This window comes from Balearica regulorum, chromosome 14, assembly GCF_011004875.1.
Source record: "Balearica regulorum gibbericeps isolate bBalReg1 chromosome 14, bBalReg1.pri, whole genome shotgun sequence".
Lineage (NCBI taxonomy): Eukaryota > Metazoa > Chordata > Aves > Gruiformes > Gruidae > Balearica > Balearica regulorum.
In genome coordinates, this window is record NC_046197.1 from 15,508,123 (window position 1) to 15,532,006 (window position 23,884).

Consider the following 23,884-nt stretch of genomic DNA (forward strand, 5'->3'; position numbering starts at 1 on the left):
CGAGAGGCAGAGGAGGGGACCCGCTCTGCAGAGCGCGGAGGTGAACCCCAACTGCCCACCGAGGATGGGACGGGGAGGTGGCACTGGCCGCACTCCGAGGAGCGGGGCTCGAACCCACGATCTCGCCTCTACGCAGCCGCGGCCCTGGCTCCCGCGCCACGGCGGCAGCCTGGCACCGCCCCGCTGCAGTGAAGGGGCCGGGCCGCTAGAGGGAGCTGCGGCCGCCGGCGCGGCCCCGTGACCTGTCGGCGCGGCCCGGCCGCTCCCCCCTGCGCCTCCTCCCCGCTCCGGCCGGGCCGAGCCCAGCCCCGCCGAGCCGCTCCGCCGTGGCGGCCCCGCCGCGATGTGGCTGGGGCCCGAGGAGGTGCTGCTGGCCGGCGCGCTGTGGGTTACGGAGCGGGCCAACCCCTTCTTCTTGCTCCAGCGCCGGCGGGGACACGGCAAAGGGGGCGGCCTCACGGGTGAGGCGCGGTGGGGCTGAGGGGAGGCTCCGGCCCGGCCCGGCCGCCTCGGGGCTGGCGCTTAACGGGGAGGGGGGGGCTCCTGCCCCGCTGCCCTGTCCCCGCAGGGCCTGGCCTGGCCCGGGGCGGGGAGGGGGGGGAGCTGAGGGGCCACCCCAGAACCGCGGGTCGGGTCCCGTCAGGGCGGAGCGGGAGCCGCCCGCCTCGGTACGGCTGCGGGGCTGGAGCCGGGAGGGGGAGATGCAGGCCCCGTCGGCTGGGATGAGCCCGTTCCGCCTTTCCCCTGGCTTCTTGCCGTGTGTACCCCGGCAGAGCCCCCGCCGTCAGCGCCCAGCCGCTGGGACGCCCTGGGTGGCTGTGGCAGCTGGCGGCAAGCGGCACCCGCAGGTGGGTCTGTCCGCGCCTTGCCCCGTCCCTCCGCCCTCCCGGCAGGCGCCCGTTTGGCCCCGCGGGCCGTGGAGCCGTGGGCCGTGCCTGCTGCCTCCCGGCTGGGTCTGGGCAGCGCCTGGCACTGCGGGGGGTGTTTGTGGTCAGGCCTCCGCCGCGGTGCTGCTGCGCTGGGAGGACAAGTAACTGCCACGGGTGGCTGGGATGATCTTCTTCCCTCGTCAAAAATGGCTTCTGTGTCATACTCATGTTGCCTTGAATTATTGAGGTGTTTTCTTTGGGTTTTGGTTTTTTTTTTTTGGTGGGTTTTTTCAAGGTTTAGAGGATGAAAGACGTTTTTAATGAATATCTGTATGAAAATTGTGCTGTGATTGGGCCGGGGGATGAAGTTGTATGGGTGCAGCCCAGTGATAACTCATGTGTGCATATGCCTGATAGCCATGTTTGGTGGCAGAAACCGTTAAAAAAACGTAAGTGTGACCAAGGGACAATGTTAACAACAACAAAAAAATCCCCTCGCTTTGAAAACAGCCTATTTACATGCAAAATGCTTACACAGTTATGTGAATAACAAAAATGAGCTTTTTGCATTTGTGAATTATGCACAACCAGTTTCATGTATTAGCCCTGTTAACCAAATATGCTAACAACAGAAATGACGCAGCTGATAAACATCCTTAGCATATTTCATCTTTTCAAAATGATTTTGAATTACTCTGTTTTATGTAACATAGCTTATTTGTGTAATTTTGCATGTAGGCATATAGTTGCATTCTGGAATTTCCCAGATTTTTACAAGAAGAAATGACACCTGGTGTTATTCTGGAAACATTTAAACTAATCTGTTCTTAAATGGTTGAAACTTTGAGCCACTTTGCTTCTTGCGCTAATTTAGCTCAGTGAGAGAGTCTTCTTCAAAGCTCCTACGTGTTAAAAGCCACGTGTCCTCCTTCTGGAGCTGTACAACTACAAGTTGACATTTTGGAGTTAGCCAAGCTGGAAAGGTGTTTGAGTTCCTGTCGTACTCAGGTTCTTAAACATGTCTTGTTACTGGTCCGTATGTCAATATTTGACACATTCAGTATTGTTATAGGAAGTATTCAAAATGACTTTTTAATCTGTATTCTGCCTAAAACTATACACAAGAAACCTGGAGCCAGAAGTGAGATCCTGCTGTGCTGGATACATACATATTTCTTTTAAGGATTACCAGATGAACTTGCTATGGATAGCGCTTCTTTTGAAGTATATTCATAATCTATTTCTTGCTTTTGGATAGCCACGAGAGATAAAGGGGAGGAAGTAGCATGTTTCATGGTAATGAATGAGATACGGTTGAGTACAATTTTCTCAGACTTCCCTAAACTGTAGGGAGGAGGGCAGGGAGTTGAGCCCAGGCCTCCCAAATAGAGGTCCAGAGGAGCAACCATGCTCCCTCTCCAAGTTCTAATGTTAGAAAACTTTTAATCAAGAGGATGTTGCAAAATTAATTTGCATTAAAGATGGTCATAGTACATTATCTAAAATAACAAAGCAAAGTATTGTCTTAGATATTTGATTTATCTAGTATATAGACTCAATTGAAATAAATGGATATGCTTTGCAAAGTCTGGTGGCTGTCAGCATTTATTCTGGAAGTGCCTACTTTTTTATTTAACATCATATCAAAAATATTTTAACTTCTGTATTACCAAATTTTGATTCTCTGCCTTCTTTCTTTGTATGATCAAAGTACTTCTAGAAACATCACTGCCACCTGGGAATACCAGTTTTTCTAGAACTATTTGATTCCATTCTGGATGAGTTACCCTACCTACTGTTCCCATAGATGATGCTGAAAGATACAGCATTGAAAAATCTTCTGTGTTTTAGTTTAGTAGGCTTAAAAATCACTATTAGCAACAGAAACCCCACAGAGGAAATACATTTCACTTTTATTAGAAAACTCTCCTAGGAAGGCAGAGGATTATAATGAGGTTTAGTAGACATTTAATTGCCATCTAAACTTTATCCATTACCAGTGGGATTGGCTGTAGTTGGTTTATAGGTAATTTGCTTGCGGTGACTGGATGCATGTTTTCGTTGTCTTGACCCAGCACCGTTGCTCTTCCATCACAGCATATATGATATGAACATCAGCATTTTTCTGTAGTGTTTATCCTGTATTTTTACTTAATCCAATTCTTCATTTTGGTGTTACATTGCTTTAATTTCTCTCTCTTTTGCCTCCTAGGTCTTCTTGTGGGAACATTAGACGTGGTTTTGGATTCCAGTGCCAGAGTTGCCCCATACCGTATTCTGCACCAGACTCAGGACTCTCAAGTGTATTGGGCAGTGGCGTGTGGTGTGTATTGATTGGACTCTTCTCAGGGACAGGATTTGTGTTACTCTGTTGTCTGTTTGGTTCAGATGATCAGTTATCCGATGTAAGAGTATTTTGTGACTGCTCAGGAAACTTCCCAGAGCTTCTGGTGGGGTAGTGGAATATGCCAGAATGGCAAAACTTCTCAGTGTTGTTTAAACTGTAGTGTAGGAACTTAAGGCTCTCTAAAAACTTCTGTTTCTGCATATGTTATGAATTTTCTTTCTTCCAAGATTTGCAAGGTCATAGTAAGATTGTTCAGAGAATAAAACTGTGGTGATAAGATTGCCGTGGGATGACGAGTGTTGTGCCAAAACCTGTTTACCAGGAACATGTAAAGAAAAAAAAAATCTCTTTACTGTCTTGATCCAATTTATTTTTTTCTGCTATTTCTGGCTTGTGATAGATATGTAGGTATATTATCTCTGTAAAATATATTACAATTATATCTTTTTAAAGCATCAAGAATCCTTCACCTCTTTTACTTGAGAAATGTAACTGCTGTATTAGATATTCTCATGGTACAACCTTCTAATATCTGGTGGTGAACTTTGATTAAGGCTTTAGGTCCTACTGGTTGCTAAAGAGAAAATGTCTTCAGATATATTTGTTAGACTGATTTTGTTTACAATAAGAATCTTCACTTCTCACTTGGTGGTTGAGATGTAAAATCCAAGCATGAAGTAACCATTTGCTAAGCCCACAGACACTGACATCATTTTCCCTGTTCCCATCTTCTCCCCAGGCAACCGACACAATATTCTCCCTTGCAGAGCTACTTAAATTTTGCAGAAGAGAGGTTTAGAAGTTGCTGTGTTTCACAGAAACTCAGTTTCCCTTTTGAGAAGGCAGAGAGGAAGAAAGACAGAAAACAAAATGGCAGGCCAGAAACTGCTTAGTAAAAAGCAGAATATTTAGTGGCCTCATATGGTGCAAATCTGAAATTTTATAGTATCTTGACACTCGATGAGTGTGTTCTTTTTGTACAATTGCAGGAGTCTTTAGTTGATATCCTCTATATCTCAGTTACTTTTAAGTAATGCAGCACGGTAAAATGAGATGGGCTATGTAAGAACTGAATGGAATTTGATAAATTATTATTATGCTGGAGTAAATACATTGTCGTCATCCAAAGTATTTTTTTAATCATATCTGGTTCTCCTTTTACCATTGAAGTAAGAACACTGGCATTCACTTAAATTGTAAAATGTGTATGGTTTTCTAGTTGAAAAATGTGTATTATTTTACTTACAATTTTTCATGTGTAAATACTAGTGGGCAGCATTCTGGTCATGTATCCAGCTTTGGCCTTTCAGTGCTTTCTTCTTACAACTCTCTTTGTAGGAATTGCAGAATTTTACTCCTTCATGTATGCCATTCTAATGTTGTTCTTACAAAGACGTCAGTTACTGAGGCCTGGCTTATTTTAGCAATTTGTCTGCTGTCATTTGGTGAGAGATGCAGCTCATGAAAGAAAACAGAATGCAGACTTTATTCCCAGGCCATTGTTGCTGGACCTGTGGTTTTTTCCCACAGCCAAAGTATCCTATAATTGATAATTCTGTGCCTTTAAAATAAGCCATTTCATATTACTCAAAATAATTTATGCTTTAGAAACATGGTCAGATGGCTAGGATAGATGTCAATACACAGAGGCTAAAGAAAAAATATTTTTCTTTAATCCTAATCCCCCCTAATCTATGGGGCTGTACACACAAACTCGAATTCATAGCCCTGCATTCCTTTGAGACAAGACAGCTTTACTTGCTTCTAGCTTTTGGTTTCAGGTCCTGGAGTTATTTTTGCTTATGAAACCACAGATTAGCTTGTGTTGGGTTTTGTGGTTAGGTGTCCAACTACAAATACACGAAGACTATTTCATTGCTGAAGCTACCTCTAAAAAAAGAAAGTCAGGTAGAATAATAGCTTTAGGGAACTGCTTGTGTTGTGTGCTGCTTTCTTCTTTTCCATCATTAACCACACAGAGGGGTGTGATGTACTCACAGAGAAATCGAGTACTGGGAATCATGCTGGTAGCATTTTTAGATGTCCCACTGCTTTTGTATGAAACTTCAGAAGATAAATTTACTGGAATTTGGCAGAGAGAAACTTACAAATGTCTTTGATTTGCATTTAAACAGATTTCTTTTTGTCTGCATTTAACGATCTTTCTTATCTTGTTAAAAAAAATTAATTGCTGTTTTTATTTCTTCTGATTTTTTTTCTGTACAAGACCATATAGTGATAGCCATTGATAGAGAGGAAGAAACCTTTTAGTAAACACAAATCTTTTAATTAATGGCAATTAACTAAGGCAACTTTCTATAGAAAAGTTCTTTAAATTGGTTACACAGTGCAGCTTATCCTTTGTGTACTGTTATAGACTGTATAGTTAAAGACAACTAACTGATATAAGCTTTGCTGAGATTTTTATTTAAGAAAGCAAAGAACTTTCTGGCATGTGAGTATTTTAGTTGCTTTTTGTTTTGGAGTTGTATGCTCTTTGCTGACTGTTGCCCATGGAAAATGGAACCTCTTTGTAGGCGTCAAAACTTCAGTTGTTCTGAAATTTCAAGGTTCTTCTGAAAGTTCATTATTTTTATTCTAGAATACCAGGAATTAAAAGAGTAATTCTTGTCTGGGGAAAAAAAGCTGTTTGGTGTGCACTGGCAAATAGGATGATGTATTGGTAGTGTGCTGATTATCCTTGGTGTCAGTGGAGACATTTAATTAGAAACAGAACGTTGGTGTACATAAAATACCCTTGACATGTATACAGTTGGTGTGTTTGATTTGTCCTGATCACTGTTTGGTAATTATTAGTTTCCTACTGTGAACTTGGGGGATAAAAGACCTTGTTCTAATTTATTTTTATTTGGTTTTCCCATCATCTTTCACTCCTTCAATTAGGATCATCTCGTAAAGAGATCACAAAGCATTGGGAATGGCTGGAGAATAACTTACTGCAGACTCTATCCATCTTTGATAATGAAGAAGATATCACCACCTTTGTCAAGGGCAAGATACACGTAAGCAATGTGTTTCCCTGAAGAATGGAGAGGTGGTTTAAGAATTTTTTACCCTTGGGAGGGAGCAAGAGCTCCATCGCAAAACTTCTCTCTGCTCCCTTTTGAGATATGCATACATTTGGAATTGTTATGGAATGCATACAGTATTATCAGGATCATGCTGCAGTCTTAACACTGGACAAATGTATTTGCCGGGGGGGGGGGGGGGGGGGAAGGTTATGAGCAGTAGATCTCAAGAACAGCCTGCTTAGGATGCTCCTACTAATTAAAATATAATATGTCTTTTAAATCCTTTCCGATTGTATCTTTGATGCCGAGAGAGTGTTTAATGAGGGTTCATCTAGCAACAAATACGGGAGAGAGAATTCTAATTTGCAAGCAATGTACTTGTCCTGTTAAAATGATGTAAAAGGCATCTAGGTTGTGAAGGAGCTGCACCCCAACTTCCACTGGCTTCTGAATCAGATAGGTGTCTCTGCTTGTTGTGCAGTTAACACACCTCAGATACCAATCCCACAAATTCTCCAGAGTAGAAACTTATAAATACAAGGGTTTTTACTGAACAGCAGCAATTTGAATCTTTTCCAGTACTCCAGTCAGATTCTTTGTATTTTCTCTGATTGTGAGAGAGATTGTGGTCATTTGTTTTTCCTTCTGGCCAGTCAAGATCTGACAGACTGCAGAGTTCAGCCCTTCCTGGCAGATGATCTTCTTCCTCTTGAAGAAGCATGTTTGCAAGTGAAAATAGACTTCAGTTCTCCTGCAGGGTGTTCAAAGTGTTACCAGGCCAGTCATGAGAAGCTCAGTCAAAAGTTAAACGTGGATCCTTGTTGCGTGCATTCAGGAGTAGATCCCGCATCATAGACTCCCTGACTATCTGACTGCTCTTTCTACGTGTCTTTACCATTTCTCTAACATGACAGGAGAAATGATAACTGCTGTGGCATGTGTCTTCTTTCTGTCTTAGGGATTGCTGCTGTGACCTTTTGCTGTATATTATGTTTGTCAGCAGACATGTTCCCTTCCATTTCTTCTCTCTTTCCTCCCATGTCCGTTCAGGGAATTATTGCTGAAGAGAACAAGAATGAGCAGCCCCAGAGTGAAGAGGATCCAGGTAAATTCAAAGAGGCTGAACTGAAGATGCGGAAACAGTTTGGGATGCCCGAGGTGGAGAAGTTGGTCAATTACTATTCCTGCAGCTATTGGAAGGGGCGTGTACCCAGGCAGGGCTGGCTGTACCTCACCGTCAATCACCTCTGTTTCTACTCCTTCCTGCTGGGCAAAGAGGGTGAGTTGTAAGCCTCATAGTTGTTTTTCTGTCGTTTCCTATGATCTTTTTGATGCAATTGGTCTTTTGTGTGAACTTTTTTTTAGATGACAGTTTTTTTCCTTTTAGAAATCCTTTGAGCTCTAGCTCAATGCATAGATCCTTGCACTCATAGGCACTTCAGTGATGTTTAGACCGAGTGTCTGAGTCATTTGTCAAGACATTTCTTAAGTTGTACAAGTACACCTGAAGTTTTACTTCAACTGGATTAGAGAACCAAGCAATATGTTGACTTTGGTGAGTTTTATTTGGAACCACCGCCAGGACCCAGTATTTACAAAGCTTGAACTCCTGAGTCCAAAGCTAATTTGCTGGAAAGAAAGACTGAAAACTTGTGTAATTGTAGCTGAAGGTATTCACTGGATGGGAGATGGTCCTTTTGGAACTGCATTATTTCTAGTCTAGTTAATCCCAAAGGTTACTTCCAAGTATTTTTGGAGAACCCAGTAAAAGTATGAAGAAAAGAATTGTCCATGTGTAAGAGGGGAAAAATGCTGCTACACTGAGAGCTTAATTTCTGATTGTTTGTTGTTTTGCCTTGAATTGTAATAGTAGTTTTTTTGAACTTTTTTTCCCAGTTACACTGGTGATCCAGTGGGTGGATGTAACCCAGCTGGAAAAAAATGCTACACTGCTGTTCCCTGAGTGCATTAAAGTAAGCACGAGGGACAATGAACTTTATTTTTCCATGTTTCTCAACATCAACGAGACATTCAAACTGATGGAGCAGTTGGCTAACATTGCTATGCGACAGCTGTTGGATAATGAGAGCTTCCTACAGGACAAGTCCCTCCCAAAGCCCAGGAAGCCTCTTAAGAACATCTCTGCATTAAAAAGGTATACGTTTCCAGCAGTGAGAAGAGAAGACAGATAACAGGGGATTGTAATAATAAATCTGCATTACTGTGTAGCTCCCAGGTGCCAGTGGGGTTTTCTCACTGCTGCATCACTTATTTCAGTCATTAGCCTTCTGCCTATTCTTTTTTTTTTTCCATCCCAAATTGGTACTGAGTTCACACACACCCTCATGTCTTTCTCATGCATGACTAGGCACTGTCACACAGAATTTTCAGCTAGAAACTGTTGAAAATCCTATTTAAAAAAAAAAAAAAAAAAGTAGAAAATTACATCAGCCCCCTTGTCTGAAATTGGAGATTTATAAAAAGTAGTATACGTTTGTATTGTAATAAATCCTTCCACTGGGGACTCTTCTCTGCAGTTTCAGAATCTGATGTAACATTCAAGTTTCGCAGATGCACTTGCATATTTTATCTTGTATTGCAGGACATACCTTGTCAGTGAAGCATATCTGAAGGCTGAAAGAGGAGTCAGATAAGGGGTGGCATCTCAGTTAGAGAAGTGAATGCTAAGAATACACAGCACAGTCTGAAGGTTGTGATTGGAATGAATACTTAACATTAGTGTTCGAGTGGATTTTTCAAGTGAGAAAAAACCTCTGAGGACTACTCTTTATTTTTCCCCATCCAGAGACCTGGATGCTCGAGCCAAAAATGAATGCTACCGTGCCACTTTCCGGTTGCCCAAGGATGAATGCCTGGATGGACATACAGACTGTACCTTGTGGACACCATTCAACAAGATGCATATTCCTGGCCAGATGTTTGTTTCCAACAATTATATCTGTTTTGCCAGCAAGGCAGAGGAGGCCTGTCATCTCATCATTCCACTCAGGGAGGTGGGGATTTCTTAGCTGTGTGTTAAGACTACAGGCCTTGTCTTTTGTGTGCTTCTAGCTTTTGTGCAGTACTTTACAGATAAAGGAGAATCTGCTAGATCCAAATGGCCCTTGTCTTTGTCTTCTAGGTGACAATAGTTGAGAAAGCAGATAGTTCCAGTGTCTTGCCCAGCCCTCTGTCCATCAGCACTAAAAGTAAAATGACCTTCTTCTTTGCCAATCTGAAAGACCGAGATTTCTTGGTACAGAGAATCTCTGACTTCTTGCAGAGAACGCCATCCAAGAAACCATGCAGCAGCGACAGGGAATGGAAGTGGAATTTGGGCGATCCTGGTTGCGAGGTATTAAGGAAATAGCTGGGAGGAGCATATGTCAACTTTTCAGAGTAGTGCTCCTTACAGTGTGTTAACAGTACTCTTTACCAGCAAATGATGTCTCTTTGTTAGACAATTAGCAGAGGAGGGAGGCTGCCTGAGCTCAGATGCTTTATCTTGTCTTGTTTAGGAAGTTCCAGAGTTGCCTTCCAGCAGCCCTCTTGCAGTTAGCCCCACGTGTTCTCTGAGCAATCGACCTGTCAACTTCTCTGCCGGGGAAGTGCCAACAGCCTCACAGGGACTACTCAAACTCTTCAGAAGAAATTCCGAGGAGCTCTTGGGACCTAAAGGAGTAAATAATATTTTCATGTAAAACAATTAACTACAAATAGTTTGCAGTAGATTGCAGATTTCCTGTCCTGCTGTAAGACTCTGAAAATGCATTTTATCCGTGGTCAGTCCTGCAGGATCACTGCTGTGTCTGTCAAAGTGATAGTGCTGCATAGATGTAACCTGACCATCAGCTTACTTTATCAGTACTGAGGTACCTGAGATACTTGACTAGAGGCTGAGAAATTAGTGTTACGGTGCGTCTGGGATGTAAGTTCATGTCTGTGAAGAACTACTTTTCTTCAGATCAAGGAACCAGAGAACTGGTATCTCTGCTTCCTTGTTAATTGTCTTAGACCATGGTTCTGCTTGCATTTATGTAGAGGTTTGCAAGATGTAATGCCATTGCCCAGCCCATGGTAGCATTGTAAAGACTTGACTTTCTGAACTAATTCAGAACAGTGTAGATTAGCATATACCCTTTTATTCAGCAGGAAGAAGGCTTTAAATGTCACAGTGCATTTCTCTTGTGAAGTGTAGGCCTGAGTATACTCAGAAATCACCTGTCCTACGAACATAAAAATATATTAATCTCCTAAAATGGCCATATTTATTCCTGTGAAGGCAAAGGAGAAGATGAAGGAAGAGTCTTGGAACATTCATTTCTTTGAATATGGGCGAGGAATGTGTATGTATCGCACTGCCAAGACTAGGGAGCTGGTACAAAAAGGAATCCCAGAGAATCTTCGTGGAGAGCTGTGGCTCCTTTTCTCAGGTAGGAGGTTGTGCTGAATACTTTGACAGCTAGCAGGATTAAGCTTTCTGCACATCTCAAAGGAAAAGGTATAAATCTTTCAGAAGTTAATCACAAGTTAACTCCACCTGAATGATACTTCGTGGTGTTTTTGCCAAAAATGTTGGTGATCGCATTCCTGAGATGATTTTCTTTGTAGCCTCCTCTGTCTGCATTTCAGTGTTGGGACCTAGACTCTTAACATTATATTTAACAAGGAGTTTGTTACTATACTTTCATATCTATTTGTAGTTGATGAGTTCGTGTAGTGCTTCCTGGCTGCTGCTTCTCTGAAACTGTGGGCATAAAAATCTGTATTCCAGAACTCAAGAGGCGAAGCAGTATTTGTTTGTCGTTACAGGGGCTTGGAATGAGATGGTGACTCATCCTGGTTACTATGCAGATCTTGTGGAGCAGTCAATGGGAAAATACAATCTTGCTACAGAGGAAATTGAGAGAGATCTGCACCGTTCTATGCCAGAACATCCTGCCTTCCAGAATGAACTGGGAATTGCTGCCCTCCGGAGAGTCTTAACAGCTTATGCATTCAGAAATCCAACAATTGGGTACTGTCAGGTAAGAAAGACTTAGACTTGTTAGCCCTATGCAATGACCACAGCAGACTTGGACGTTTTCTGCAGCTTTTTGTTCAGTTTCAGGTTTTTTCTTCATGCTGCCCATGTGGTGCTGTGATAGCAAAGAAGTGGTGGTGTTGCAAGATCTCTTAACTCTCCTTTGGATACAGCATTTAAATAGACTTTGCATATTTCTGTTAGGTCTAATGACAGTCTTTGACTAGTTTTCCTGCTAGACATTTCCCTAGTTCAGCAAAAACATCTTCTGGTTTCATTGAAAAGAGCAATTAAATCGAATAAGTGATGATGCACATGGGCAGTATATTGAAAACAAAGCCAGGTGCTGGTTTGTGAAACAACTCAGTGGAAATTCAGATTCATTTTGTGTATTGCTCTTGTATTAGAGGTTCTCATTATGTTACTCTGTTACGACCAAATTGTTACGGAACTTTTTATGAAAACTTTGAAAACTATGCTTAGTCACATTGATTAATGAAAGTGCTTGACAAAATAGTTGTATTCACTGCCTCACAACCAAAGGAACTGAAACAGGAACATAAATTGGCTGAAGGTCATCTATTGACTTAGATACCAGTAAAAGCTGGAAATAGATGTGACTCTTAGTGCCAGTTTTGCTGTATTCATGCTTTTTATGTTTAGCTGGTCTGTTATGACAGAGCTTTCATGAAACATCTTCATGTTTCTCTCCTATATCTACATATTTAACTCTGCCGGCCCGTAGGCCATGAACATTGTTACATCAGTACTGTTGCTATACTGCAATGAGGAAGAGGCTTTCTGGCTCCTAGTGGCTTTATGTGAGCGGATGTTGCCAGATTACTACAACACGAGAGTAGTGGGTGAGTCTTTGTCAAATTCATGCTGGAGCCTGGATTTTCAGCTACAGTTGCACCAGCATCTCTCAGGAACATTTTATTTTTCAGAATGAATTAAATGTGATGCATTTTAAAGATGATGAAGCACAACCCTGTTCCCTTTAAAGTTGCAGGTGTGTGATGGAGACATAGGAAGAGACACTACAGGCTACCAAGTTAGTAGTACTACCTTGTAGTAACAAGGAAGATGAAGTCACTAGAAATTGGTATCAGGAGGGACCATTAACAGTCATATAAGGAGGCATATCTAGAAGAAAATTATTGGGTTATTTTTTTACCCATCTGAATGATATATTAAATCTTTGGAATAGGCTCCCAGGAAAGGTTAGTGAAAGCACCACTTTGTAGGCTGTTAAAGTTGGTCTGTGTAAAAGAGTGTAGTTTGATGTAAATACCATAATATCAGTAATCATTCCTTCAGGAAAAATGCATAGATCAAAGAGAGATTCTGTTTCTACATGCTCTGCAATGTGGGAATAGTCTCTATCTAAATATGTTGGTGTTATTGAAAACAGGGAACAAATCTAAATAAATGTGTTAATTTTAGTTCGGATGTTAAGAGGCTTATATGAAATGAAAATGAACTTACACTGTTTTGTTTAATAATTTATTAGCTTGGGTATATAGTACCATGATACCACCAGGATATAGCACCATGATACCACCAGTTTGAGTTCTACCATTAGGGTTTTTTTTTCCCAGGTGCATTGGTGGACCAAGGCATCTTTGAAGAACTTACACGCGAGTATCTTCCACAGCTGTCAGAAAAGATGCAGGACCTGGGAGTGATTTCCACCATATCCCTTTCCTGGTTTCTCACTCTTTTTCTCAGTGTCATGCCCTTTGAGAGTGCTGTGGTCATTGTTGACTGTTTTTTCTATGAGGGAATCAAGTTTATCTTGCAGATGTCATTGGCCATACTCGATGCCAACATGGAGAAGTTGTTACAGTGCTGTGATGAAGGTGAAGCCATGACTATTCTGGGCAGGTACCATTCATTGCTCTTATTTGTAACTGATTAGTAACAGTTCCCTTTTAGTCATCATCTCTTTCTACCTAATTCCACTACATAGCAGGTCACAGATAACAAACACTCTAGGATGCAACTTGAGCACCAGAGAGGTTTGCTATTGCTTTCTACAACAACTGAAATGAATTTTTGGCTCAAATATGGAGGAATCCCATATTACTAGAATTGTGTGCTTTGCAGCATAATGCATTCCTCCATCTCAGTTTGAATTTAAACTCCAAAGGATTGGTTGTCCAAAATTCACTGAAGAATTCTGATCTACTATTAAGATCAGATCTGGCAGGAATTGCATTCTAGAAACATAGAAAAATCTTACATTTACTAGACTTGGGAGATATCTGCTTGCTACAGTTCTATGTGCAGCAAGATCTTCAGCTTACTACTTGAAGCCCACTTTAAAAAGAGGACATACGCCAAAAATAGGGTGAGAATCAACTTTACTTCAGCTACATTGCAGGTAGTATTGCAGGTTAGCTGGGAAAAATTACGTTTTCCTACATATTTAGATTAATGATACAAACAAGTTGGGAATGATGCGTTTAGGATATTACTTCTTTTTCTGGTCACTAATCCTGGAGTCTTACATCTGTTTTTTCCCCACAGGTATTTGGACAATGTAGTTAACAGACAGAGTGTCTCTCCCCCTATTCCCCACTTGCATGCCTTACTGACAAGTGGAGATGACCCGCCACTTGAAATCGACATCTTTGAGCTCATCAAAACATCCTACGAGGTAAGGTTCTGGATTAGTTTTTTTCCCCAAGAAATTTTTCTCTGCTAACATCTAGTCTTATACTTTGTGCAGCCAGAATTTGACCAGTGTTCGTAGCTTGAGGTACTCAAGGAGTGCAAGCCCAAGCCATTAATCCTCCTGTTTTGGTATGAGTAGAGCCTAACGCTGTTGATTATTGTGGATTGCAAAGAGTCTCCCCAACACCAGTGGAGACTAAGACAAAGACTGCAAATAAATAAAAATTATAGACCAGAGATTTTTTTTGGCAAAGCAGGAAGAAAAAGTCTCCATTCGTACTTGTATGTGAGGATTCTCAGTGCTAGGGAGTTGGGGAAGGACATTCAGGGTTAAAATTGTGAGGCATACTGCAGAAACACAGAAGCATCCCAGTTCAGGTGCACTGGAATCCTGTTCTGGGATCCACATTATAGTAATAGGAAAGTGACCCGAGAATGGTGCCAGTGCTGTTGGAATACCTTTGTACTGGTGGAGGTGTACCTCGTTATTCATACTGAGAACAAACTCATAAGAAATTTGTATCTGAATGATGGAAAGAACACAGGCAGCAGAGCTGGTGTTTGACAGTTCTTCTCTGCTGTGTTGTGGTAAATGTGGATTCATTTCCCTTTTTATCTCCTGTTGTTCATCCTGTGCCCTTGTAGCTGCTGGCAGTCAGGCAGCTATCATTTTGCTGATTTTTTTGTTTGTTTCTTCAAATCTGCCATCTCTATTTGTTCTCAGTTTCTTTTATAAAAGGGTGTCACCAAATTCACCTTAGTTGCCTGACCTAGTCAGTAGAAAAGCTTGTCGACTTTAGTGTTTCTAGCTGAATCTCATATAGGTCCTAGAAAAAAACAGGGCTGGGAGGAGTGACAACCTGCCTATTCTCTTATTCCTGCCACAGCACAGGATCTGTATTTCCATCAGTCCTGACAGATGCTTTTTCAGCTCTTCTTTAGAAACCTCTGATGTTGGATTTCTCACGAATTCTGAATGACTTCTCTTGCAGGACAGGGGTGAATAGGGAATAGAGCTCAAGTTTTTTCTTGTCATCTTGCTGCTGGCAAAAGGCTTCTAGGGGTTTTAGATCATCTCCGAGGGGACATATAATTATATGTTAAAGAACATATAATTGAACAGGGGTTGTTCTTTCTTTAGGAGATGATGCTGACCTGGTCTGCTTCCTTTCTTGTAGAAATTTAGCAATCTGAAGGCAGATGACATTGAACAAATGCGTTTTAAACAAAGGCTGAAAGTGATCCAGTCTCTGGAGGATACAGCCAAGAAGAGTGTGGTATGTGACTCCCAGATTGAATGAGCTACCAAATGGCATGTTAACAGAATGTGTTTTGCTGTGAGCATCTAGAAAGTTTGTGCTGTAGCATACCCAGTTTTAAGTGACTTAAAGAATTGCACTTCATGTGAAAAATGAATTTACTGACTGGATTAATGGATTTTCAGTTTTCTTCTTCACATGGTTCTAGTTAATCTAATAAAATGGATTGAAGTGCTAGAGCATGATTGAACGAGGTATTTGGCATGGAGGGAGGTAAAAACCACTTGCAAGCCTTGTGATTGTCTCCACTGCTTAGTGCTGGCTGTTTTACTGCTTGCCTGGAATCTTTGAAACAAGCTAGCCAGCAGATAATTATTTTCCTGCCATTTAGAGAGTATGCTAGTGCATTAGGGAATTTTACAGAAGAGTTCATGGCCAAAGGGGAATATCCATATCTATTGCAATTATCTCCCATGTCCTAGGTGGAGAACCTCATCCACATGTTTCGTTCACTGTTGTTTTTCAATGCATCTGAGTCAAATATCTGAAGATAACAACAAGAGAGAGGGGCAACACAGTCTGCACAGTCAGGTCTGCACAAACAGGAAATAAGCGCAGCAATTTTTTCTAGCTGCTCAAAATGTCAGCAGTTTTTGCTTGACCAGAAACTGTCTTCCTGACCTATAATCCATAGCCATGGGAGGTATTAGAATGGTTAGGCTTCCCCTCCTGTCCTGTGTCATATCTTCTTGCACTTGTTTTCTTCTCTTTTGTTACACAGATTTTTCAGTGAGTCATATTTAATTTTTCTAGCTTTGAAATAAATTGTTCACTCTTATTTTCTCCCGAACTATAGGTCCGAGCTGTGTCTAGTGACATTGGTTTCTCTATTGAAGAACTAGAAGAGCTGTATGTAGTGTTCAAGGTAAGAAGCTGGAGTGAGGAAGAATGTTCTGACGCAGAGAGAACAAATATCAAAATAAGTTGAAAGGGAAGCAGTGACTTTGCTTTGATTCTTAATCCATCCTATCAGAAACAGATGCGGCATTCTGTTATACATGGTGCCAGTGAGACTGGCCCTATTACTATCTGATTGTTTGGTTTTGGGTTTTTTTGGGTTGGTTTTTTTTTTCCCCCAAAGATGTCCAAAACACATTCACGGTATTTGAATAATACTTACGCAGAAAGAGATTGTGGAGTCAATGGAAAGGAATGTCACATAACACTTAGAATGGGGAGCTAAGATTGACTGTACCTCAATTTTTATTGTCAAGTTTTCCATTGACTTGCTCTGTAATTGTGACAAAATTACTGCAGTGCTTTGCCTCCAATTGTCAATATATGTGTTTTTAAAAGAGTGATATTACCCAACTGCATTTACCAAAGTCACTGCAAACTCAGTTGCACTGTGCTCTAGACTCAGAAGGAGAGGCTTAGTTCTAAAAACTGCATGTTCCCTTTGTAAGTAAAGCCTGAGTGTCATTTCATTCAAACCTGAAATCATGTTTTTTGTATTTTTCCCTTAAAAATATTCTTTGTGCTTTCTGTGAAATCCCTGTCTCTTCCTTCCTTTCATATTATTTTGTAGTGAAGTAATGCTAGGAGTAATGGGGGGGATAAACAGCGTGTCCCGAAATGTCTCTGCTTACTTGATGCTATTCTTGAGCTGTAACAAAGTCTCCATTCTTGTGGATTTTTGTAGTGTAGTATAATCTGATCTATTAATCCTTTCCCTCCAAAGGCAAAGTATCTGATGAGCTGTTACTGGGGAAATAATCGTGCTGCAGCTGCCCGCCGAGATCAGAGTTTACCTTACCTGGAGCAGTATCGCATAGACATGGAGCAGTTCAAAGAGCTGTTCATCAGTTTGACCCCCTGGTCCTGTGGTGCACATACGCCTGTGCTAGCAGGGCGTTTGTTCCGGCTTCTGGATGAGAACAGGGATTCTCTCATTAACTTCAAGGAGTTTGTGACAGGAATGAGTAAGTGGTGTTTTTGGAGATGATGGAATATTGCAAAAAATGCTTCTGTCCTTTTCCAAGTGGAAAACTGAAAGAAGATAGTGATGTTTGCGTTGTCGTGAGGGGAGGGTGCTATGTCCCTTACTAGAAGCCTCAGGCAGAACAAAAGATGCCTTTTTGCTGCTAGTCAGTCTCCTGTTTTAGGAAACGATAGGTGGCAAACCAGCAAGATGCAACTTTGCTGTGGATTTCTTTACTGGTTTTGCACAGGGCTTTGTGCAGTTAGCGTTTCCTCATTGCATGTGAACTCATTCTGGTTTAAGCCTGTGAGCAGACGGTGATTCTTTATCCTAAGCGCTATTTTTCTGAACCGTTTTTTTTTCTCCTCACAGGTGGGATGTACCATGGTGACCTCACTGAAAAACTCAAAGTACTTTACAAACTGCATCTGCCTCCCGGTGAGTGATTGCTTTCATATATTGCTACTGTTGAGCATGGTCTGTTCTGACATGCAGTTGAAAAGGGATGCCTCATGGATTTTGCTAATGAAGTAGGTGATACTGCTGTTCAGTTAGCTTAGAGATATTAACATTTCCTTCTCTGTAAATACAGCTCTGAATCCAGAGGAGACAGAGTCTGCTTTGGAGGCTACGAGTTATTTCACAGAGGACGTTACAACAGAAGGTAATGCAAAACTTGCTGCCTTTACCTCAGTTTAGGCAGGAGTTGTAGCATAAATCCATGTGCTATGAATGGTGATTTTTTGCAAGGCATGGTCTCACGCTGGCAGGATGGTAAGGTTGCCAGTGTGTTTGAGTTCGCGGTCTTTGTTGCATGATGGGAAAGAAGTTTGGAGTTTAAACTCCTCAGCGGCCATTTCATGCAGGACACAGCATGCTCTGAAGCACAACCATGGATAGACTGCTGAGGAGGAGCAGTGTGCTTTTACCAGCCCCTGTCTCCCACCATGACTTAGGTTTTTCATGCAAGTCTCATTGTCTCTCTTCTTGTTTTTGTTTCCTTCTCTGTGTCTGTCTATGTCTGGCCTTTTCTTCTTGTTTTATGTGGGATATTGTCCCCTCAACCCCTCTTTCTGCTGCTCAAGTATCTCCTTTTGTCTCAGAGCTGGATTTCTGCCTGCACTGTGAGTCTCAAGGTCAGTCCATGGATTATGTGCATGCATTGAGCATGGCTATAATGCTGATATCATCTGCCAGCACCCATGTGCTATTTTCAAGACTCAGAAGTTGTTGCTGCTGTTCCTCTCTTGTGACACTCCCACTATGAATAAAGTGCTATAAGTAATTAGAGATCTTTCAGTATATTTTACCTATTGAGTTTCAGCCTTGGTCAAAATAAGTTTTGTCTGGCTTTTTTCAGTGGAATTTATTTCACCCTAGAAACTGGCAGAGGGGAAATATGCTCAGAACGGAGCATGGGGGGTGCTAGGCTTGCTGGCCTGGGTAGATGTCACCTGTGCCTCCTCCACGGTCTTCTAATTTAAAGCAGTAAGGATGCATGCCATCAAATAGTAAAATTATTAGACTAATTTACTGTATTTCTTAAAATACAATTTTAGGGATTGTCAAATAGGGAGTCAAAGTATGGCAGTTGTGCTAAATGTTTACCAAAATGTAATAATCCTCAAAAAAAAAAAATCTGACTAAGTACAAGGGGTAGTTTGGTGCTAGGTGGTTAACTTAAGAGTCAGAATTGAGCCAAGACTTCCTATATAGCTAGTGACAATATAGGGAACCAGGAGCGAAGTTTATGAAGTCAGACTCTGCGAATTACTCTCAAAGTGTCAGTTCAGTCAGTGAATAATGGGGAGTGTAGATATTAGTCACATGTGCTCAGTAGTGGTTTGGGTTTTTTCCATTCGTTATCTTGCTTTGGATAACTGAACTTCTTTGTCTTTAAACCGTCACATTGCTTAGCTGTCTTTCATACCTGTGTTTCACCCTTTCTGCTAAGAGTTCTACCCTCTACCTCAGCTCTTCAACCCACCTTTTCAGTGTGTCTCTTTACCCAGTTCATCTCGTCAGCCTCTTGCTTCCATCCTGTTCTGCTCGCTCCTCCAAACATGATGTGGGAGTGTGAGATCTAACTTCTATTAAATATATTCTATTAAATATATTCTTGTATGATTTTAATTTGTATATGTTCTTCATGTATTGCTGAAAATCAGCTATTAATCATTCTTTTATAATTCCATAACTTTTTAGAAACCCCAGAAGATAAAGGAAGGACAAATGAGAATGGTCCAGAAAAAGGTAATTTCATCACAAATAGACCACACTTTAGTCTTGTCTCTCTCATATTATGAACTGTTCATTGTCTGTTTCTGCATCAAGGAGACCTTTCAAAGTGTCCCTCGTGGACACAGGTAAAGTGGGATGTGAGCTGGGAAATAAATCTCTCCTATGTCGTACTGCTCTGACTGTTTTACATACCAAGATCATAACATTTGTAAATCATGTTTGGTAAGTCGTCAACTCATGGAGTTCATTTACGAGAAGTCAAGCTGATGCAGCAGTGTTAAAATTTTTGCTCTACTGAGCTGGATCACATAAACCAGCAGAAAACACTGCAGCCTTCCTGGTCGATGCTTTCCTGAACTGTCAGTAAAACCTGCTTTCAGCATGATTTTTGCTGACACAGCGTTCACTTTTTAAACCTGAAACCATTAACCACCTGACAATAGCGGCTTGGTCTTGCCTTGCAGAGGAGAAAGGTACCAGTCCACAGGACTATAGATACTACCTAAGAATGTGGGCCAAGGAAAAAGAGTCCAAGAAAGAAACCATTAAAGATCTCCCCAAAATGAGCCAGGTAAGAAGTGAATGTGAAGGTTTCCAGTTAAATGACTGACAGCTTAGTGGGGAATTCAGCAGTATGTGCAGCCATTTTGCCAACATACTCAGTCCTTGCCTGTAGATTGCCCTGCTGTTCGGGCCTGGTGAGCTTTAGAGGCTTCTAATTCCACACATTTGTGTTGAATTCCTCAGTGAACATGGACAAACTGCTTTGTTACCACCAATCGAATGTATTTGATTCTTTCTGCCTCCCAGATCAATTATTCCTATAAGAACTGCAATCTATGTTTTCCCTCCAGAGCAGTATGTTTCAAATATGCCATCAGTCATATAAACTTGTTTGGCTTTTCTGGTTTTGCATTGCCTTGAGTTACAGCTGCTTGGTGGAGAGCAAAGAATGTGGTTACAGGAAAGAGAGTCTGATGACTGGTGTGATCTTTTCTGTCTTTGATTTCCTTGATGGGTGCTACTTAAACCGGTTTGGAAATGCTTAAAAGCTGACCACAGAAGAGTAACAAGACAGAAGTAAAATTTTCAGGTTTTGTCAGATGTGAACATGTGAGTACTCTGTTCATCTTTAGCAAAAAAAAACCCCATCGATACTAAATTACTAGCTGTGTCTCAATTTAGCCACTGCAGCAGAGTTTGCCTGTGTTGGACTGTTCTGAATCGGTACAGTAAGTTGCCACTTGGTGGGGAGGCAAATAAATAAGGAGTCAGTGAAGATGGTGCCTGTTGCTTCATCTGCCACTGTCAACATTTTTCAGCCTGAAGTATGATTTTTTTTTTTTTTTGTCTTTTAAAGGAACAATTCATAGAGTTATGCAAGACTCTTTACAACATGTTCAGTGAGGACCCGGTGGAGCAAGAGCTGTACCATGCAATTGCTACTGTAGCCAGTCTCCTCCTGCGAATTGGAGAGGTTGGAAAAAAATTCTCCACTCGGCCCATGAGGAAGTCTGAGGACTGCAAAGCAAACAATACTCAAGATCCCGTGAGTGAAGAGGAGTCACCAACATCTGAACACAGTCAGAATTCAGCAGTGGAGCAGCAACCCCAAACTGACCATGAGGACAAAACCTGCGGAGATGCTCAGCCTGAAAAAACACAGCAGGAGAACCAAACTCTAGGAGACGGGTCAGGGGAAGGACAAGGCTCTCCTTTACAGCTGCTATCAGATGATGAAACCAAAGATGATATGTCCATGTCTTCCTACTCAATGGTCAGCACAGGCTCCCTGCAGTGTGAAGACATTGCAGACGACACGGTCCTGGTTGGTTGTGAAGGCAGTAGTTCAGCTGCCAGGTATGGTAGTACCATCGATACGGACTGGTCTATCTCCTTTGAGCAGATCTTGGCTTCCATGCTGACGGAGACAGCCCTTGTAAACTACTTTGAAAAAAAGGTCAACATTCTGCAAAAGATCAAAGATCAGAAGAAGGTAGAGAGGCAGTTCAGTTCATCCAGTGACTACGAACTTTCCTCTGTGTCAGGGTGAACTCCAGAAAGCAGGAATTGTCTTTGGGAGATGAAACAGGGAGATAATGTGGCAGATGGCAGGATGGTTTGGTATTTTGTGTTTGGGGTTGTTTTGTTTCGTTTTGTTTAATCAGAGACCAGTAACTACACAATTACAATAGATTCCAATCGATAAGGGACTTCTGACAGTGACTGTTTTGTGTAGGTGCTTCTTTGGCTACTCTGGCTGACAGAATTAGATTTACATTCTCAAGAGCCATTAGAACCTAATAGCCCCTGACATACAGAATTACCACCATAAATTATGCATGTCTGCCTTTTGCTATCTTTTACTTTAATGAAGTTTTATTTCAGACAGTAACTGCTCCTTGCCTGCCCTTGTTTGCTGTAGGTTCCTGGGTAACTCGTACAGCAGATGCAGCCTGGCTTGAAACTGTGTTCACCTCTGGCTGCCGCTCTGAGAGCTAACGCAGTGTAGTCCAGTGCTATAGGACCCTGACCTATAAATAGTCTTGTAAGTTCTTCAGTGCTGTTCTGTGACTCAGCAGCTATAATGCAAATGCGCCCCACTGCTCCCAGCACCCCAAGGTCTAAACACAGACATTTCACAGATCTGTAGGTTTCTTTCAGATGTGATTTGGCATTTTCATAGTGTATGATCACTTTCTCCTTCAGCATTTAGGCGTTTTCAGACAAACCCAGTTTTCTAGCATTTGCTTTTCTAATTCTTTGAAAGCCATTGGTTTTAGTTTGTCTGGAAAGCCACAAGCTCCTTGACTTCAGTGCAGAAGTAACATTAAGTCAATCAACAGGCTCATGATGGTAATAATGAGGGAATATTTTCCTAAATTATAAATTGGTGAATCAGCCTTGGTGTTACAGGGCAGCAGCATGCTGGTCTGCTGGACTTTCCCTGTTGGTATAGAAAACATTCGTTGTTTCTTGCTGATTCTCCACTTTCACTAGCTAGCGATGGGTCCAATTTTAGGACCCCCCTAAGAATACTTTGATCAGTCAGCCCTCACAAATGCTTCAGGCAGGAAGATGTGCAGGAGTGTTGTGCCACCTGCAAGCTGCTCAGTGTGTCCTTTCTGAACATCTCTTCTACAAAAAGTCTAGCAATGGACATGTTCTTCGAAACTACTACGCATCAAAGCGCATTTATACCTAAAGAGGACGAATTCAAAGCAGTGTTGCCCTCTGCCATCAGCGCATTATGGGAAACCTCAATAGACTAGATCTCTTTCCAGTTAGAGACAAAATAACTGGGAGACTAAGTGACTGCTCTTTTAAATCAGTTAAAACCAGAAGAAACAAAGAGCCTTCTGGTCGTAGGGCATGCGCTCCAAGGAAGGAGAATTAATGCTGTTCCTACAGATAAATTCATCTCAGTACGCAGGCATCTGCCGTGTAGGGCCAGAGCGAGAGATGATGCTGCTCGGCGAGAGCAGACCCTGCACTGAAGGCAAGGTTTGCTGCAGCTTTTGGCTGGCGTTCGGATGTAAAGGACGGGAAGGACACAAACGGCTGGATGTTCCCATGTAACACTACTTGGTGTGCTACTCAGTGTTAATTCCTCTGTGTGACATTCTCTGTATGTATTCACAGCTGGTACATATTTCTTATTTCTCTGCCTCCTCTGTCCTGTATCGCTGGAGAGCAGCCGTTAGTAAAACTGCTTTTACTAATTATTCAGTAATTTATTGTAATTTTTTAAAAGTACAAATAATACATGTGATTTTACACTGTCTGTCTGTCTTATCTGTCATGTACTCAATAAATGAACCAGAATCCTACAGGCTACCTGGACAGCCTTTTATTTCTCTGACGTCGTGGAATATTGCTTGTTCTTTGTACGTGGCAGTTACCTGAAAGAGCAGGCTTGGTGTGGCCAGAGTCTGACTTTGGGTTTTTTGTCCCATTTTTGTCTTTTTTTTTTTTTGTCTCTGTCTCTTTTTTATCTTTTTTTTGGGGGTGGTGATGGTGGTGGTGTCTTTTTTGCTGTTCTGTTTTTTTTCTGTTTCTCTGGGAGTTTTTGTTTTTCCAGATTTTCCTTTTTTTCTTCAGGGTTTTCTTTGTGCTTTTTTTTTTTTGCTTTTTGGGGTTTTGGTGGGGGTTTTTTTGCTTTTTTTTTTTTCTTGTCATTGGTGGTTTTTTTTTTGCCTTTAGGGCGCTTTGGGTTTTTTGCTTTTTTAGTTTTTGCCTGTTGGGGTTTTTTGTTGTTTTGGGGGGATTTTTTTCGGTTGTTTTTCTATATTTTTGAGGGGGTTTTTTGCCTTTTTTTTTTTCCCCTCGGAGTTTTTTGCCTTTTTTAGGGTTTTTGTTGGTTGGGGGGGATCTTTTTGTTCTCTTTTTTGTTCTCTTTTCTTTTGCCTTTTTTTATTATTATTATTACTCTGTACCTTTACTTCCTATCTAA

At 41.6% G+C, this 23,884-nt stretch overlaps 1 protein-coding gene across 2 annotated transcripts; it reads left to right on the plus strand.

Annotated features, from left to right (window-relative positions):
* The first annotated feature begins 219 nt into the window (after positions 1–219).
* TBC1D9B (TBC1 domain family member 9B) lies at positions 220–23,261 on the plus strand. Of its 2 annotated transcripts, XM_075766823.1 has the most exons (22): positions 245–461; positions 3,082–3,192; positions 6,121–6,239; positions 7,299–7,527; positions 8,145–8,403; positions 9,055–9,262; positions 9,391–9,603; positions 9,767–9,928; positions 10,531–10,681; positions 11,061–11,275; positions 12,017–12,134; positions 12,873–13,158; positions 13,804–13,933; positions 15,129–15,227; positions 16,066–16,134; positions 16,951–17,191; positions 17,563–17,628; positions 17,783–17,854; positions 18,276–18,326; positions 19,396–19,443; positions 19,896–20,002; positions 20,792–23,261. In XM_075766823.1, exons 1-22 carry the CDS (start codon positions 344–346, stop codon positions 21,482–21,484), a joined length of 3,765 nt encoding a protein of 1,254 aa, XP_075622938.1. In that variant the 5' UTR covers positions 245–343; the 3' UTR covers positions 21,485–23,261. The 2 variants fall into 2 exon arrangements, with proteins under 2 accessions (XP_075622939.1, XP_075622938.1); XM_075766824.1 differs by lacking the exon at positions 18,276–18,326 and having other exon boundaries at positions 220–461.
* The last annotated feature ends 623 nt before the right edge of the window (positions 23,262–23,884 follow it).